General features: G+C 52.9%; 1 protein-coding gene across 3 annotated transcripts; it reads right to left on the bottom strand.

Annotated features, from left to right (window-relative positions):
* Positions 1-836: 836 nt before the first annotated feature.
* Grk6 (G protein-coupled receptor kinase 6) lies at positions 837-15,904 on the bottom strand. 3 transcript variants are annotated; one of them, XM_057787318.1, is made up of 16 exons: positions 15,677-15,904; positions 11,987-12,082; positions 11,006-11,118; positions 10,806-10,883; positions 10,378-10,478; positions 10,002-10,094; positions 9,840-9,903; positions 9,580-9,720; positions 9,078-9,268; positions 8,260-8,297; positions 8,082-8,171; positions 6,740-6,948; positions 6,502-6,639; positions 3,038-3,175; positions 2,821-2,955; positions 837-2,662 (listed from the first exon to the last, which is right to left on the bottom strand). In XM_057787318.1, exons 1-16 carry the CDS (start codon positions 15,726-15,728, stop codon positions 2,657-2,659), a joined length of 1,683 nt encoding a protein of 560 aa, XP_057643301.1. In that variant the 5' UTR covers positions 15,729-15,904; the 3' UTR covers positions 837-2,656. The 3 variants fall into 3 exon arrangements, with proteins under 3 accessions (XP_057643301.1, XP_057643302.1, XP_057643299.1); XM_057787316.1 differs by having other exon boundaries at positions 839-2,222; XM_057787319.1 differs by lacking the exons at positions 9,840-9,903; positions 10,002-10,094; positions 10,378-10,478; ... (2 more) ...; positions 11,987-12,082; positions 15,677-15,904 and having other exon boundaries at positions 838-2,224; positions 9,587-9,714.
* Between the last annotated feature and the right edge of the window lie 2,837 nt (positions 15,905-18,741).

Genomic DNA, 18,741 nt, shown 5'->3' with positions numbered 1-18,741 from the left:
CAGAGGATTTCGTGGCCTTACACTCACCCTTGCATACTTTCCTTCATCTGGTTTGCTTTCTACCCAGTGCAAAACCCTTGCACACCCTTATTTCCTTTGCATGGATAGAAGCATCGGCAAACATTCTATATGCTAGGAGGCCCATGCTGAAAAGACACCTGTTGGCAACTACTGGTGTGATGGCACGTACACATAATCCTAACACTACACAGGAAAGCCAGAAAAAGTGAAGTTTGAGGCCAGCCAGCCAGGGAGCACCAGTGACTCCCCAGCTGTTTCAGAGACTCCCCAGCTGTTTCAGAGTCTCATAGTTGGTATGCAAGGAAACGGGCACCCTCAGACAAGAAAGGGCCAAGCAGAGTCAGCTTCAAAAGTTGCCAGACTAGAAGTATAGCCATGGCTGTCATGTTCACAGCATGTGGTGCCCAGCTCACAGGCAGGGCGACTCCATGGAATCCTGGGAAGTTAAGGACCCTGGGAGGAATTTGTAAAGTCTGGGAGAAGTTTTTTGTTAAACAGCTCTTGCTCCTCCTTCCCCCGAAATTTGCAGACTCCTCCCTTCCCCTAATGGATCTTGCTAATTCTTCAGGTGACTGCTTCAGGACCTGGTAGTCACTAACTTCAAAAACTCAGGTGGTTGGTCCTTCCTACCCCTGCCTCACCGTTCCTACTCAAACCACCCAAATAACTCAGATCATCTTTGGTCACCCACAGGAGAAAACACACAGCAGGCCAGATTAACAGACTCAGGACTGGTGTTTCTCACAACACCTCCCACTGGCCTCTCTACACCTCTCAAGTTTAAAAGGCCACTTTGGCCTCGGAAAGTCTAAAACCCAACCAGATACATCTACCTCTGTGTAGCAGTCAAACATACAACCTAGCTGGTGTCCAAGGCTGTGTTCCACCTAGGAGTAGAGAAACCCAGAGACTGAGTTCCCACACCAGGGTCTGGTTGCTTGTAAAGTCCTGAAGATTCTTGGGCTTTTGAAGGGCAGCCCCTAGTCCCATTCCAGGTCCGCCTCCAATCCCTTTTGACTGTGCCAAGAAACAGGAAGAATCCTTGAAACACCAGAAATAATTTTAAAAAAGAGACAGGCGGGGTGGCTGGCCAGGCTTGTGCTCAAGACTGTATTCGCACAGAGACACGTGGCAGCTCACATTGGTCACACAAAGACACGTGGCAGCTTACATTGGCTTTAAATATGCAAAAGCCAGGGCCTTTTATGGTCCCACGTTGTCCTAACACTAACATCAGGATGGCCATCACAATCTGGGACGGGCCAGGGCTAGGGTCTGGGCTTAGGCACAGCCTTACCCCACCCTCTTCACACACTGGTATACACTCAACCCCTACCCCCAGCAGGCACACACAGGGAAGGGTGGATTATTGCTGGGCACATGTCTACTTTTATGAGGGATTCTGGAATGTTGGAGGGGTAATTCTAACCCCTCCTATGGCCTGGGCTGGGGCACTTCTGAAAAATGTATCTTCAGGACATGACCCAGAATAAGGGATCATATGCAGGTGATCCATCTCATGGTCTAATGGGTCCCAGTCAGTTCAGTCTGTGGTTACAGCATGGCCCAGGCCTAGAGGATACAAAGCCCCCGTTTCCAGCTCTAACAAATGCTGAGAAAAAGTGACAGCACTGGGCAACCAGAAGGTGGTGGCTTAAGTCCATGACAGGCAGAAACAAGGCTAATTTGGAGGTTGGTGGTGACCAGTGCAATGCTGGGGTCAGAGGTCTGACCTGGCCCATACTCTGCTCATCTGGATTGGGCCCAAGAAGCCCAGAGTTTGGCATTGGCTCCTCTGCCAGCTCCTGGCTCTCCCAGCCAGGGCTAGATGCCCTGGGGTGCCAGGCTCAGGGTGGAATTAAGATCGCTCTGGTAGCTATATACATTCGTACAAATACATAAATACATAAAGCCCCGAGCTCCACAGAGAAGAGCTGAAGGGACGCACCTTTGTCCCAAGATGACCCAGGCCTTGTCAAACTCAGCTGGGCCAGGGGCCGAGGGACGGAGGACACTGGGGACAGTTCCGGCTGTGTTCCCCAGACCACGACTTGAGTGGACAATGGGGGACACCACTGTGCAAAACTGTAAACGTCACTGAGAGTAGCTGCTACCGCCAACCACTGGTAGGGGCCTCCGCCTGGGGGCTAGAGGCGGGTGGGGAGCTCTTCCTCACTGTCGCTGCAGTTCCCACAGCAATCCTGGAGGGACAGGGAAGACATGAAGGGAGAGAGGCACAGCAGGTGCCATTAGTCACCATTACGGCTGACCAAGGCCAGTGTCATGCCCAGAAAGGGGGTGTGGGGTTCCCACAGTCTCAGAGTAGCAACTCGGTTCAAACATGGATGGTATCAGGGTAGAGCTTTCTAGCGACAGACTGCAGGAGACTAGAAACCTCCCAGGATCCACAAGGGCAAGGCCTTTGTCCATCCCCTGGACAGACAGGCACAGGGAGATAGATGCTAAGTAAGGTTAGCAGCTGGAAGGGGTCAGGGTGCAGGGGAGAAGCAGCAGGGAGGGAGCGGGTAAGGTGGGCACCAGACTTCTTTCTCCTACATCTCGCCTCTGCCATGGAAGGGCTGCCTGGGGCTCCCCACAGTCGGGCAGCAGCCAACCCATGAGGAGCCCACACTGCTCACCTCTGGAAAGAGAAAAGAGGCCATGAGACCAGCCAGGCGTGGGGGACAGGCAGGAATGAGGCTGGAGGATGCCTATTCCCAGTGTAGGTGGGCACCAGCTCTACCTCCCACCCACTATGGAACAGGCTGGGGGCACAGGTCAGACACTGGCAGGACTTACTTGGCGACTGAAGAGCCTGTGCAGCAATCCCTTCTTGGGGGGTGCAGGTGGCTGGCCCTTCCAGTCCAGGTCTGGGGGAACTGACCCATCCAGCCCAAAGACATTGAGTTCCTGGAAGCACTCGGTCTCCACCATCTACCCAGGAACAGGTGGCTGTGAGAGGGGGCCCCAGGGATACCCCTCCCAGAGCCTGCCCCACTTGCAGGGTAGTCCCTACCTCATTCTGCCAGGGGATGGACACACTACCCGTGGCAAACTTCTGGTAGAAGTCTTGGTCGGTGGGTTCCAGATCCACCCCTTTAACTGTAGAGAACTGCTCGATGTCCAGAACGTCCTTGCAGTAAATGGCCTGGGGCTGGGGTGAGCAGAGGGGGGGTCAGCAGGCCTCGATCTCAATCACCCTTGACCTGGATCTGCCCTGACACCTGCTGCGCCCTGGTTTGGAGGCAGTGGCAAGGCACCCCACACATTATTCTCTGAGGCAGGTTTTACCCATCAACTAGGGTCATGACCCTTTGCTGAGCAGTGACTTAATAAGGCTCGGCACAGGCCTAGTAGTAGGCTGGGCTGGCTGCTTGCATGGGACTGCTTGGGTATGTGGCTAGTGGTTGGGGTGGGAAGGGGAGTACTGGCTCCCTGTATAGAGACTGGTGAGGGTCTTTAGAATGTGCAGAACTGGAGTGGTTTTTTAAATTCCTCCCCAGTTCCTCTGCATTCGAAGGCCACTTTCTTTTCTATCTCTACACTGCTTTCAAAATCTTACCACAGGGGCTGGAGAGATGACTCAGCCGTTAAAGGCTAGGCCCACAACCAAAAATATAAGAGTTCGGTTCCCAGCACCCACGGCTGTCTCTCAAAATCTTACCACAAAGGAAGTCAATTAAAAAAATTATCATGAGCTAGAGGTGTAGTTCGGTTGTGTAGAGCATTTGCTCAGTATGCTCGAGGTCCTGGGTTCCATCCCCAGCACACATACACTATCTACCAACCTACCTACCAATACACACATTATCATGACCATCATGCATTTGTGTATCTGACCTGGGAAAGTCCAAAGCTCCCTACAAGACATAACATGTATGACTTTGTAATTTTATATCAATGTATGTACTAAGGCAGAGAGAATGCTTGAGTCTGCGAGTTCAAAACTGCACAAGGCAGTACAATGGACCTCATCTCAAAATATAGCATTATTCCTCATAGCCCCGCCCCCCAAAAGAAAGATACCCTCATGCCAACTATGAATAAAATTTATGTTCATATAATAGAATATTATTCAGCTTTGAAAAAGAACAAAGTATTGGTGTATGCTTCAACATGGATGAACCTTGCAAGCATTCTTAGCAAAAGAAGCCAGTCCAAGTATCCATCTACTCACACAGAACTAGTGAGTTCCTGGGACAAGAGGGAGAAGCCAGTGCCAGAGTATCCATCTGCTCACACAGAACTAGTGAGTTCCTGGGACAAGAGGGGAGCATTCGGAACCCTGATGGACATCAGGTCTTGTCTGGGTTCTGAAGAGGCTGGTGAAAACATCTTGGCCTTATGCGCTGACAATCACATGACTCTTTCAATTGAACTGCATACTTTAAATGGGTTACCTTTGTGAATTCCCTCCTAATAGAGTTGTTAAAGATGTATTGTCAGCTGGGCATGCTAAGCACACCGTTAATCCTAGCACTCAGAGGCAGAGGCAGAGGCAGGTGGATCTCTGAGTTCATGGTCTACAGAGTAAGTTCCTGGTCAGCCAGAGCTACAGAAAGAAACTTTGTCCCTAAGAACAAAGTCAAAAACAAACAACAAAAAATTGTCAAGTGCTGGTTCAGAAGTTAAAAGCTTACACTGTTCTTCCAAGAGGATCTGATACCTCTGGCCTTCCACAGACTCCTGAATTCACATGTACACACCCCCACACAAACACATGCAGGCCATTGCTTTCTTAAAAACAACAACAACAACGAAACAAAAAGGCAGTGCTGGAGAGGTGGCTCAGAGATTAAAAGCACTGACTGCTCTTCCAGAGGTCCTGAGTTCAATTCCCAGCAACCAACCACCACATGGCAGCTCACAACCGTTTGTAATGAGATCTGATGCCCTCTTCTGGTGTGCAAAACAAACATGCAGACAGAACACTGTATACATAATAAACAAACTACTTCTTTTTTTTTTTTGGTTTTTCCAGACAGGGTTTCTCTGTAGTTTTGGAGCCTGTCCTGGAACTAGCTCTTGTAGACCAGGCTGGCCTTGAACTCACAGAGATCCACCTGCCTCTGCCTCCCGAGTGCTGGGTAAACAAACTACTTCTAATGTTAAATTCCAAGACGCCGACTTTATTTCTAAATTTGAGCTACTGACCCATAGGCAGTGTGACTACCTCATTAGAGAATACGCAGAGTGGGAATCAGCCTGGCAAAAGATGACCACAGTGTGACTCCTTCATTAGAGGAGACAGAGTGGGAATCAGCCTGTGCAGATGATCACAGTGTGACTCCTTCATTAGAGGACACACAGAGCAGGAATCAGCCTGCGCAGCAGCTCCAGCCTGAGGCAGCAGGATGAAGTCAGACCTGCTTGGTTCAAGTGCCAGCTCACTAACAGGGCTCACCCTCTCGGTGTGGGTGAGGTCTACCATCTGAGCCATCACTCAGCCTCCATCACCACCCGCCCACCCCCCACTTACACGCCTATCCTCTATGACCCATTCCCACACCTTATTTAGGGCTGAGCCCCCCCAAAGGTAGCCTGCCGTGCTTAGAGCATGGCATTGTTCCTGTTCCAGCCAGACAGCCCTCATAGTTGTCCTTCCTTGTCCCTAAGGCTGATCCTGCCTCAGGGCTTTGGTGCCTGCCCGCTCCTTTTGCCTGTACTCCCATGTTCTCAAATCTTGGCATGATTCTCTCTTCAGTTCTACTTAGGCATCAGCTTCTCAGAGATCACCCTATCTAAAGTGACTACACCTCCTCAGAGCTGCCTTCCTAGCTTGTTCTCTTTCCTCTGTCACTCAATTGTTCACTGTTTTATTTTGGTGTGTCTCTCCATTAGAGCATAGGGATGGCTTGGCTCTGTGGACCTCATTATCTACAAGGCCTGAGACATATGGTATCCAGGTATTTGTAAAAGCATAAACACATGTGGTTGACAGCCACCAAGCTGGTGAGCCCATCGCCTGAAGGCTTTCCCAGGTGCTCCTGGCAAGCTGTCAATCACAAGACCCAGTCTCCACAGACTTTGGGGGGACGCAAGCTCCCACTGGGACAGAAGGCATGTGATCCAGGTACCCAGTGAGGCTCTTTGGCAAACAGTCTCAGAATTTCCCTTCGAGTTCTTGAACAGAGTTGCTCTCTGTCCACTGGGTAGCTGGCTAGCTAAGAAGATGTGAGCTTGAGCTGCTAGGCCACCAGTGCCAGTCCCTGAGAAAGATGCCTGAGAGGAATCGAGTTGCTGTCATGTTCCTGGAGCATCCCCATGTCCACCCCCATCCTATCCTAACACTAAAACTCCCACATGCACATGCACACACACAAATGCTCATACATACACTTTCTGGAGGGCAGCCCAACCATTAGATGGGTTTTTCTAACATTTGCACTGAAAGCGACCTGACCATTGCTCCAAGCCCTCCTGCATCCTGGCTTGGCCTGACCCCTGGCCTGACCATTAGCAAGGGTGGGTAGGACTTACATCAGGCTTAAAAGGTGGTTCCAGCATCCCAGCTCCCAGCCGCTTGAAATTCAGTTTCTTGAAAAGGGGGTGCTCCTTTACCTCACGGGCACCACCTCCACGACACCCCAGGCGCTCAGCAGGGTCCTTGCTGAGAAGCTGTAGCAGGGCATGGGTGGTTAGGGTTTCTCTGGGCAGCTGAGGTACCCCTGGCTCCAGCCCAGGCCAGGCCAGGCCCACCTATAGCTTGCAGTAGTACCTGAGAACAGAGCGAGCGCGCCTGTGGGGAAAAGTGCTCTGTGTATTCCTCGGGCACCTCCTTGACCAACCTCTCTACTTCTTCCCGCTTGATCTTCTTCTTCCTCTGCTGGAAGGGTGACTGGCCTGCAATCATCTCATAGAGGAGGCAGCCAAGCGCCCACCAGTCAGGGCTGAAGGTATACCGCTCATTCTTCACTACCTCCGGAGCTGGGCAGGGGCACAGGAGTCAGGGCTCGGTAAGCAGTAGGGAACAGACAGCCCTCAGGCCCCAGAAACAAAAACCAGGGGATCAGTCCAAACACTCATTGGCTGGGCAGGCATTTCACTGGCCTGGTGGGACTCAGGCTGTATAAGAAACCACATCTCACAATGGAAGCTAATGTGGCTCTGAAGAGGGTGGGTGTCACATCAAGGTCCCCATGTCTGACTGTTCTTTTTTGTTTGTTTATTTTGCTTTGCTTTATTATTTTTTTTCTAGAACAAATTGGGTTTTGTGTGTGTGTGTGTGTGTGTGAGTGTGTGTGTGTAGATCCCAATGCTGGAGTTTGGTGAACACAGGACCATGCACACGTAGCCTTATGAGCTACCTCATACACACCCAGCCTCAAACTCCCCACTACTTATTATTTTTTAAACATGAAGTTGTCTGACTTATTAAATGTTGGCAGTCAATTCAAATTATTCTAAAAACAATTAAACTTCAGGATTCATGTAGGCCCTACCAGGACCATGTAGCCACTGACTTTAGCTTCTGGATTTCATGAGGGGAGGAAAACACCCACTTGCTGGTACCTCCACCTGCCGGGCACCTCCTGCAGAGTCCCCCCTCCCCACATCTCTAATCTCAAAGCCCTCCAGGAGGCAGTTCTGAGGAGGTTTACAGCAGAAGAAAGAGAGGCTAAAAGTGGAGTTATTAGCTCAAGATGGAACCTGAAAAACCTGGACTGCACTGGGTTCCACAGTCACACGCTAGGAGGGCTCCACTGCCTAGATCTTAGACATGCATGCTAGTCCAAGCATGGGCCATGCAGGGGAACAATGGGCCATGGAAATGCATTTGGCTTCCTTAACCTTCACTCCAACAGGTCCACTCAATCCTAGGAGTTCAATAAGCACCCAGCAAATGACTAGCAGGTTCACAATGGGGAACTGGCTAAGTCCTGGTCTCTTAATACACAACAACAACAACAACAAGAAGTAGCAGTTTTGGTATGGGTTATCTACTCTGAGATGGAACACACACACACACACACACACACACACACACACACACACACTGCCAAACAGCAGTGGGTAGGCCAGGCTTAGGACAGCATGGGGACCCAGGAGACTGGACTTACCCATGTAGCCCACAGTGCCCACACGGCCTTTGATGGTCTGGCCCTCGGGCACATGCACAGCCAGTCCCAGGTCAGAGATGCGAATGTGGCCTGGGTGGGGTATGGAAGCAGGTGGGTCCACTGGCAGGCCAGGCCTCCCATCACATCCCTCCCACTTGGGCCTTCTCTTCTCACCCACCATGGTCATCCAGCAGGATATTCTCTGGCTTTAGGTCCCTAAGGGGAGAAAAAAGGCAGGGTCAGATGCTGCCGTTTTCCAAGAAGCCAGACACAGCCAGCCTCTCGTAGCTCAAGTGCCTGCTGGGATTGGGCATGGAGCAAGGTGAAGGGCTCATTTGCTGCCAGGGTAAAAGAGCCCTGCTCTCCCCAGGCTACAGTGGGGAGCAGGGCAAGGACCTCCAGAGCCGGTACTTTAGGAGCCTTTTAGGGCAGTGAGAAGTGGCTCAAATCCAAAGTACTGAGGACTCCCACCCAGTGGGGGGAACCCATCTGGGAGGAGGGAATCCTTGGACTTGGTCACCCTTGATGGTGCAGCTCCCTTCCCCTGGTGGCCAACTCTACCTTCTCTGTCACATGAGGCTACTCTTCCATCCCCTCAGGGGCCGCAGTGAGGCTCAGGGGAAAGCGCCATCCATAAGCAGAGCTCTCTACTACTGAGCCCACCTGCAAGGCAGGAATGACGGTCTCCCAGAAAAAGAACTCATGCTGGAAGCAGGGAGTTGACTAGCTCAAGGTCACACAGAGAAGGGCGACAAAAAGAATTCACACCGTGGTCCGGCTAGATCCCAAAACCTAGATGTGAAGCACTCCAATTTATCAAGTGTGGGTAAGTTTGTACCTAGAGCCAGTGTTGGCTTGTGGCTAGACAAACCCCCAGCACACTGTCCTTCCACTGGCTGGCTTGATAGACAAACTTATCTGCCACTATCATCTAACTGCTGCCCCTGTCCAGGAAGGACCAGTCCTGGAGCGGCCGTCCCAGAAGCTCAGCCCCACCTGTATACAATGCGTTCCCGGTGCAGGTCCTCCAGGCCGCAGCAGATCTCGGCAGCATAGAAGACAGCTCGTGCTTCAGGAAAGCCAGCCTGGCCCATGTGGTAGATGTGGAACTTGAGGTCTCCTCCATTCATCAATGTCAGCACCAGACACAGCGCATCCTTTGTCTCATAGGCGTAGGCTAAGCTCACCTGTGCTCAGGAGAAACAAACCTTCAGGCAGGAGCTGTGGGGGGTGCCTGGGGTGTGTGCGTGAGTGTGTGTGTGCGCGTGTGTGTACACATGTGCTAATAGCAGCCACCCAAACAATCTTCTCTGTGCCACTCCTTAGGGCTCAGCAGGCTTCCTGAGCCTGAAATAGCTCCTACCCCACCCTTCTTAGGTACTGCCCAGGGCAGGAAGGGCAGTCCCTCTGGCAGCAGGGAGGGACTTTAGCCTGGTGGGAGGGAAAGGCAGATGACGGTGAGACCGCAGGGGAGGGAGAGAGCTCCTTGTGTACTTACTACAAACCTACTGTTCACTTTTTCCAGGATCTGCTTCTCATTGAGCGCCATGGCCTCCCCTTTCCGCTTCTTGATTCGTTTCTTTTCCAGTTTCTTGCACGCATACATCTTGCCTGTTGCCCGCACCTGGCAGGCACATACCTGTAGCCGGGGTAGACAGGAACAAATGGGGGCCAGCCATGCTCTTGCTGGAGGCCGGAAGGTCAAGGGCTACCATACCCCATCTAGTGTACTCTGCAAAGCACCAGGAGGTCACTCACCTCCCCAAAGCCACCTTTGCCCAGAACTCGGTACTGCCTAAAGGTGTTTTTGGTCACTGGCTGCCTATAGGCAAGAGTAAAAGAAACAAATATTTATGCAGAGATTCCCACAAGGAAACCCCACAACCTTGCCTACCCCAGTCCAGCCCACAAGGAGCGCACCTTTCCAGCCACTTCCACTGCAGAAAACGGTTAAAGTAGATGCTGTCGAGGTAGTCGGCAAAAGGGGCCATGCTCAGGTACTCGTGGGTCAGCCTGTGGAGAAAGGAGCAGCCCATAGGGATCGGTCCCTAACAATCCCAATCTCAGCCTGAAGGCCCAGGCCTCCCATTATAAGTGTGCTCAGCCCACAAAGTATCATCCTTCTCACTAACGCACTGAGCAGAAGACATGCATCCCATGCTGAAACACAGAGGGAGGCCACTGCTAAAGTCCAACAGCATGGACAGGGAGAGGAGCTGAGCTTGCCAGGGACTTCAAGGACCACAGAAGCCCCTTTCCTTAGCACAGTTCTAGACTGGTGGGGATGGAGCCTTACCGGGTCAGCTCTTGGAAGAGGTCTTTGCAGGGTCCCTGCTCTAGCCGCTGGGCACAGTTACTCACCAGCTGCCGGGGAACTTCAGGGATGAGGTCAGGACCCTAGGGACAGGCCACGGACAGGTCAATGCAGAGGCTCCCTTGGACAGCTGCCTACACCCAAGGCAACACTGCCAGGTCTGTGGGTGCCAAGGGTGGCTGTGGGTAGGTAGTGCACTGGCTGCGTTTTTGCTGAACTCCATTCCTGCCCCCTCCCACTTGAGACAGGGTGCGTGAGACAGCCGCTGGCAGGCTGCCTGACCCAAGCTCAGCCCAACCCCTGGGCTCTATGCCCATGGTGCTGCCTGGAACAGCTCCAAGGCACTCACTGCCCAGGCTGTGGTCACTCCTCTGCCTGTTGTCGTCATCTCTCCATCACCGCTCACTCACCGTGTGGCTCAGAAAACTCTGCATTAGTCGCCGCCCACACGCCTTCCGTTTTTCATCAGGGGTCACTTCATACTCAGCCTGCAGGGTGAGAGGCAAAGAAGCTGGAGGCTGAGCAGGGTGACAGATGTGGGGGGAAAGGGCGTGGCCAGGACCTCTGCCTGCCCTCAGCGTTGGGCTGGGCCTTGTGGCTGGGTACTCACCACCCCATCCAGGAAGGCAATACAGCGGGTCAGCTCAGGCCTTGTGGCGCAGAACTCACGAAATAACAGGCGCCCAATGGGCTGACGCTCACACAGGCTGTGGTAGTCACGCTCTGCAGGCCAAGAGGGGAGCTGCTGGGTCACAGGGCACTGTGGTCTATATACCCCCACATCTGGGATCCAATAACTTCTAGCTCTAAGAGCGGTAGCCATTATCTTCTTTAGAACCCTCACTGTAATCCTTAGGCGGGTACCACTGTTACCCCAATGTAACCTGGGGGCTATGGGACCCAGAGAGGTTGATCAATTCAACTCTCACACAGCCAGGAGTCTGGACTCCAGAGCCCAGGTCTCCGGGTTCACAGATGTGCATGTTACAGTTCTGGGGTTGGGTGTGGTCTGTGAGGTTCCGGCCCAGCCCAGCCCAAGCCTACACCTGTTGCCTGCCTGGCGAAAGTGCGAGAGGAAGCTGTGGCTTCCGCTGCTCTCAGCTGGGCCTCCTTCCCAAAGCAGGGTACATTCTACCCACATGCAAGCCATCAGCAGGGACCTGGGACACCTCAAGTGCTGTTCAGATCCTCACCCAAGAAATAGCATCGGGGTGAGCCCTTGTGCCCCTTCTAGAAATAACCGGATCATACTTCTCTAGCTTTGATGGGTGCTCTCAGGTCATAAGCACAGGACTGGTGTTCCAAACCTGTTGGCCCAGGCTGCCTTTCCTCCCTCCAGTCCATCATACCAGCTCTCCTCTTCCCCATGCCCACTCCACTGACACCAGTCAAAACCGATTCTCTCCCCTCCACCCATTTCAAACCCAGGAACCGAAACTGGGCTGGATCATGTAGTCTCAGTCTTCCTGGGCATTGGACACCCTCTTCCCCCATGGTGCTCCTGTGACCCAGGGCAAGGTCTGGCTGGAAAGGATCCTGCTGGGTAGCATCCCTTCTGCTCTGGCAATCCGGGGCTTTACCCACGCCTCACCAAGGCTGAGCCGAAGCTCTTCACACTGGCTGATATGGGGGAATTGCAGCATCTGACGCCATTTCTTGCTTTTGCCTTTGCGATTCCCGCCACCACCTGCAAGAGTAACCAGGAGCAGGGTCTTACTGGAGTCCTGAGCTACCACACACTCCTGCACACCCCAGGAGCAGGGTCTCCCTGGAGTCCTGAGCTACCACACACTCCTGCACACCCCAGGAACTGGGTCTCCCTGGAGTCCTGAAGTACCATAGACTCCTACCTGCCCCTTACAAGTTCCAGTATACACATGGTCCTTCTGGGCAGCCATGCTAAGGGCTCCCAGGATGAGAACCAGAAAGAGCAGTGAGGACATTTCTGCAAGAGGTTTGCCTCATTCACTCCCTACTCAGCAGGAATTCTACAGGTTAAGAAAGTAGACAAGAGCCTGGCCACCTGCATGCCTTTAATCCCAATACTCAGGAGGCAGAGGAAGGTGGATCTCTTGTGAGTTCCAGGATAGCCAGAGCTGTTACACATATAGAAATCATGTCTCAAAAAAAATAAATAAATAAATAAATAAAAGAAAAAGAAAAAGAAAAAAAAGAAAGAAAAAAGCAAACAAACAAAAAAGTAACCAAGGGCACCACAGTGGAGAGGGTCACCAAAGAAGCCAAGGCATACCAGCCTGAGAATCTATGTGGTACTTGATACCAGGAACAGCCCAGGCAATCCCCCAGGCCCTTAACACCAAGGGTTGCACCAGAACTATCTCCCTGCCCACAGGAGGGCTGGCATTCAGGATGCCCCTACCCCTGCCTTGATACCTGCCTACCTAGGTGAGCCCCTAACTGTAGCTGCTGGGACGCCTCCAGAACCTGAAAGGTAAGGTAAATGTGTGCTTCGGCAGTTCCCACCCCAACATGCTGAAATAGTGAGGGGGGCGTGAACTGGAGGTGGGGTCTCTGTGAGATCAAGGCCAGCCTGGTCTCACAGTGACTTCCAGAACAGTCAGGCCTCCATAGGCAAGGTCTCAAAAACCCACACTGCAGGAAAACAGAGCACATCAGAAAGAAAGCCACACATATCTTTGGGACAACACACTAAGGATGGCAGGAGAGGACCAGGATCGGGAACTCCAATGCATATTTTTGGCAGTCACTGTAGCACCCACACTACCCAACTGTCATGGCACCTCCAAGGTGAGTGGGGGGGGGGACTGTGTCCAGCACTCAGTAGACCCATCTCTAATTCACTGACAACCTTAGGCAATGAATTTCCCTTGCCTGGCCTCAGTTTCCCCAGTATTGTCCTCCCCTTGACCCAGTGTAAGCAGTACAGGAGGAAAGGGGCAGGGCTGGGTCCCTGACTGGGAAGAAGGAAGTGCTGCAGTGTCCCCTTGAGAAGCCCTCTGGTGGCCCTGCTACAGCCTGTACCCCATGTGCCCCACAGCCATTGCTTCACTGCAAGTAAGAGACCTCTGCTCCTGAACCAATGGCAAGGCCTCCCCTGAAGAGGAACTCCTCCCACTCCCCCTCCACCCGGGTCCCTCACCAACCCTCCATTTGCTTGCCTCCCCCAGAAGTCACTTCCTCCTCTCCCTCCTCCCAGCTCTAGAGCAACAAGTCACATGCAAATAGCCTGTCCTAGAACTGTGGGGCTATCTGTGGGGCTCCCCTCCACCCGACCCTGCCCTCCTCCTGTGTGCCTCTGCCACCTGGGAAAGGAAGAAAATCCAAGTGAGGGTGCACACCCCCAGGGCCATCCCCCCCAACCAGATAACACACAAGTTCCCAAGAAAACTAAGTCTCTTAGTGGTGAGTTCAGAGCCTTAACATGACAGTGGGAGGAAATTCAAGCCCAATTCCAAATTCAAGTTCCTTTCCCACCTCTATCTAACATGAGTGGCATTTATTAAACGCCAACTGACCTTTAATCCTAGCACTTGGGAGGCAGAAAGCATGTGTTCGAGGCCAGCCTGTGGTCTACATAGCAAGCTCCAAGTAAGTCAAAATTATATAGGAAGACCATCTCAAAAACAGAATCAACAAAAAAGAGTCAACTGTACACATAAACCACAGGTTTGCCCACTGCTGAGGGTCACTTGGAAAGCTGATCCCAAGCTGCCAGCTGTTTGTGAAACGATTGACACCACCAGTTAGTTCAAGGGTAGTGGGAGACTCCATGACAATGAGGCTTTCCTCAAAATTTCTATACAGAAAAAAAAAAAAAGGAACAGTGGTGTTAAGAGACAGGAAGCGTGCCAAAGGCCACGCAGGTGTGTATGGGTGGGGGTGGGGGAGCATAGCCAGTTCACGAGACAGGTCCTCGAAGGGGAGCCACTAGTCCCCGCTATGGTCACGCTATCCTGTGCCTCACCCAACCCGCAGCGCTGGCCCAGTAAGGCAATGCCCTCAGGGGCCTGAGGCTAGCCCTAGGAAGTGAGGCCTGGCCCCAGCTCTCCTTACCCCTCCTCCCGGGCAGGCTGGATGACAAGGCAGAACAGACTTACAGATGCCCCCAGAGGCTGAGAGGAAGGCCCAGCCCCTGAACTTGATAAGGGACTGGAGATAAGATAGCCTCCCTTGGGCACTAGGGACTCAGTCTGACCATCCCATTTCCAGACAACACCTCCTGGGTGTAACATGCCCTGGGTAGTCAGAGGGTATCAGGTGCCTCACCACACAGGGGGCTTCTCAGAGGTGCTGTAGACTCTACTGGGCACCTTTAGTCCTAAGCCTGGGTCAATTACAATCTTGCTGGGTAATCTGGGTTTAGTCGCTGGTTTGAGCCTCAGTTTCCCATCTGTCACCTGATTTAGAACAGTGAAGCTAATAACCCCGGCAGCCCGCAGCCCATCAAAAACTGGGAAGCTGCCACCACGTTCCAGGTGTTGGTCCCCCAGCACCCTGGACAGAGTGGGGCAGTACAGGTGTGTCTGGTGATTATGTCGCTGAGGTAGGGAGGCAGTGAGTTTAATGTCTGGTCCTGGGTCACCTAGGGCCCTCACAGAGCAGGTGTAAATTAGCATCTGGAGTGAAACCAATAAGCAGACACCCCGAAGCACATCCATGTGCGCACGCACTAATTCCACAAGACTGGTTTCCAGCCAGGCTTTTCAACGAACAACCCAGTATGCTCGGTCCCATTTATTTCTTTGTGTGTCTGCCCTAACAGGTCGTTGGCTTGCTGTATGCAAAAATCGTGACCCATTCACCCGTTTATAGTATCCAGAGTCTCCTAGTGAGTGGTGGTTCCGCTGGTAATGTACGTGTCCACAAGTTTCCCCATGTCGGCTGGGCTGTCCATGCAAAGGCTTGGTTCATTCATTCTCCAATCTTTACAGATTACCAACTTTGTGCTGTTCAGGGCATCTGGGCCTGGGGCACGTGGGCACCTTCCTGCCTCTCACCTAGAAGAGGCCTCAGATACACGCTCCTGGGGCTCGCGTCCCATCTTTTTCTCTTCCTTCCCTTTCTCCTTTCATCCCCCACACCCGCCGTGACGCCCACAGCGCGACCCCCGCCCCTCTTGGGCCCTTGGTTCCGGGGGCAGGTGCCGGGTCAGGCCGGAAGGGCTCGTATCAGCGCTAAGAGTCCGGGTGCAGACTCCAGGGCACGAGGTTAGCTGGGGCCCGGGCGACCCGTGGAACTCCGAGGTCGCGCGCCCGCGATCCCCGCACCCGGGCCTGGCCGCCCGCCTGCCTGGCCTCACCTTCCCGGGCCTTGAGTAGCACCGTGTTCGCTACGATGTTCTCGAGCTCCATGGGCTGCAGCGCCGCCCGGCCCGCCAGGCCGCGCCGCCGGCCGGGACCGCCCGCGAGAGCCGGAGCCGATGGTGATCGGCTCGGCGCGGCTCGGCTCGGCTCGACTGACCGCGCCGCGGCCTCCCGGGCCTCCCGGCCTCCCCGGCCGCCGCCGCCCGCCGCGCACTCTGCGCCCCTCCCGGGCCACCGGCGCCGTCCCGCCCCGCCCCGCCCCGCCCTCTGTTTACTTGGCTCAGTCAATAGGCGAGCGGACGGTCCCCGCGCCAGACTGCTATTGGTCAGTCTCTTCGTCCTGCCCCGCCCACGGAGCCGGGAACTCGCTCCGCGCGGGGAGGGGGCGGGCCCCGTTACGTCGCTTCTTCCTGGTTGGACTGCGCGCGGGACTCAGCCCCTAGGTTCGAATTTCTAGGCCTTCGTAGGATGCTGAGCTGCCAATTAGGGCCGAGCCTCCGGCCGGGGAGTCGGAGGTGGGCTCTGGGGGGCCACGCCCAGGAGACAAAGCGTATGTTTGGATTAAGGAAGAGTCAACCATGCAGCAGTGCAATCTGATTGGGTCATCGGATGGGGGCGTGACCGAGTGCCTTTGGCTCGCCGACGGGATTTCTAGGGTTTTGTTGCGATCAGGCTGTGTAGCCTGCCGGCCAGCAGGTAACTGACTTAGCATGTGCGTCCTGTCGTCGTCTCTTGGGTCAGCTCCTGCTGAAAGGAGCACGTCCCACAGCGAGCAGACGACGGAAGGAGGCTACTGCCTCCCCACCGGCGCCCGCCTCCAGCCCAGCCGCCCCCGCCCCCGCAGCCGGATGTTGTGATTTCTCTCCTCCCACCCTCACGGCCGCCTTCGGCTTCTACTGCCTTATAAGGCAGCGCTACACTCCCAAATCGATGAGGTTTCGTTCACACCCATTATACAGGTGGGGAGCTGAACCGCTGGACGTTGAGTGGCTGGCTGCACGCCGAGACTGCAGGAAAACAAGTCCCAATTTTTTGCAGCTCATCAACGCAGTTTAGTTCAATATCTCACCCCCTCCTCCCCATCCCTTTTCGCACAGCAGGAAACAGAGGCTTGCCCAAACTCGGGAATTAAGGATCAACCGGATTCAACTAAGTGTCTTTGATCCATATTCATTCATTCCTGCAAAAATACTGCTTCTGTCCCAGGCTCCCAGCCAGGTGCTGGATATAGTGGTGACAGAAAAAAAAAAAAAAAAAATGAAACTCTCTTTGCTTACATGCTAGGCGGGAAGAAAGGTGGTAATAACCCTGTAGGTGAGCACAATAATGGCTGGTTTTAGAATGACGCGTGCTGCTAAAACAAAAGTTCTAGGGATATAGCTTTGTGGTAGAGCCCGCTTAGGATGCCCAAGTTCATTAAAGAGACTAGAATGGATCTCAGGATGTGACATTTGAGACGATCCAGCTGAGGCTTTGCACATAAAGTAAGTTTAGCCAGGGGAAAAATGTGGGCGGCTTCAGAGTTCAGTGGTCTGAGGTGAGACAAGAAGCAAGGGTGTCAGCTAGGTCGTGGAAGGTATTGTGGCTTACAAAGAGGGGTTTATTCAATGATATATGAAGTCCATAGACCGATTACTTGTACTTAGAAACGATAGCTCTGACTAGTGACTATTAGGCACCAAAGACTGTTGTGTCCAGATGAGACCTGAGGGCTGGAGGAGAATGGGCTCATTTGAAGTTTTGGTGGCATGGAGGATGCAAAGAACCATCTGGCCAAAGAAGACTATGCATTCTCAAGGATCTGTAAAGATGACTGCTGAAATGACTTAGCTCGTAAAGGCACCTTTGGCCAAGCCTGACTAAAATACGAAGACCTGAATTTGATCCGGGGTTCACATGGTGGAAGAGAACAATCAGCTCTGCTTGTGCTTTACCTATGCACAGTCAATTAAGTAGTTAATAGAAGTAAAGAAATACATTTAAACAAGTGCAGCACGAAGAAGGAGCTGTAGAGGAGGGAAAGGCGGCTGACTTATGTAGCACCCAAGGGCAGAGCGTCTGTGCAGTTTATGGGTGGGCATTGGGGAGATAGAGAGGTGCATAAAATGAGGTTAGCATCTTGGATGAAGCCTAGATCAAAGAGGTCCTCAGACTTCATTTTGAGGGTGCTGGGGAGTCATGGAGCCAGATTTTTAAGTAGAAGAGTATATTTGCTTTGCTAAGGGGCTCCAGGTTGCTCTGTGGAGGTGTGTTATGAAAGGCAGGCACTCTGGTTTGGTTCCCTCTGGGAGGAGTCCTTAAGAGATGCAGAGGCAAGCCCTGAAACAGACTAGAGAAAGGAAAACGTTTTACCCACTTGAGGCCCTGGTAGCATGACATGTTTCCAAGCAGATCTTTGAAGCCAAGGAAGGAACCAACACAAGATAGCTGGAGGTCAACTTGCAATTCATTGAGGGAGCAAAGCAGGGGTGGAGGGTCAGGAGAGAGGACAGAGGTGTTAAGCCCCCTCTTCCTGGCATGGGAAATTCAACAGAAGCTGTCCAGTCTCTTCCTGGTCTTCTTAAATTACCCAGAGTCTGGTTTAACTATTTGCAACCTAGTATTTGGCTAAGACAGGGAGTAGGCTTTTTGGGATAAACCTTCAGCAGAATGGTGGTACCCTGGGGTCGCAGCAGCCAGGTCATGTGAACAAGTAACTTGAGAGCATCATTGAGCTGGAATTAACAGGAGGTGAAGAGAAGATACCAGTCACAACTCCCAGCTTTTAGAGATGGTTGGTTGGTTTGTTTATTATGTGCATAGGTGTTTTGCCATGGGTGCCAGGTTCCCTGGAACTGGAGTTACAGACAGTGATGAGCTGCCATGTGGGTGCTGGAAATTGAACCCAGGTACTTCTGGAAGAGCAGTCAATGCTCTTAACTGCTGAGTCATCTCTCTAGCCCCTAGAGATGTTTTTAAACAAGGGAAATTTGCCAGCACCCTTATGTGTTGAGCGACCTTTCCTGGGAAGATATAAACAGACATCTATTCATCTGAGATTGGTCACTAACAGCAGACCTTA

Source organism: Chionomys nivalis, chromosome 13, assembly GCF_950005125.1.
Source record: "Chionomys nivalis chromosome 13, mChiNiv1.1, whole genome shotgun sequence".
NCBI lineage: Eukaryota > Metazoa > Chordata > Mammalia > Rodentia > Cricetidae > Chionomys > Chionomys nivalis.
The sequence above is the reverse complement of the archived record's forward strand: the minus strand, read 5'-3'. Positions and strand labels throughout refer to the sequence as shown.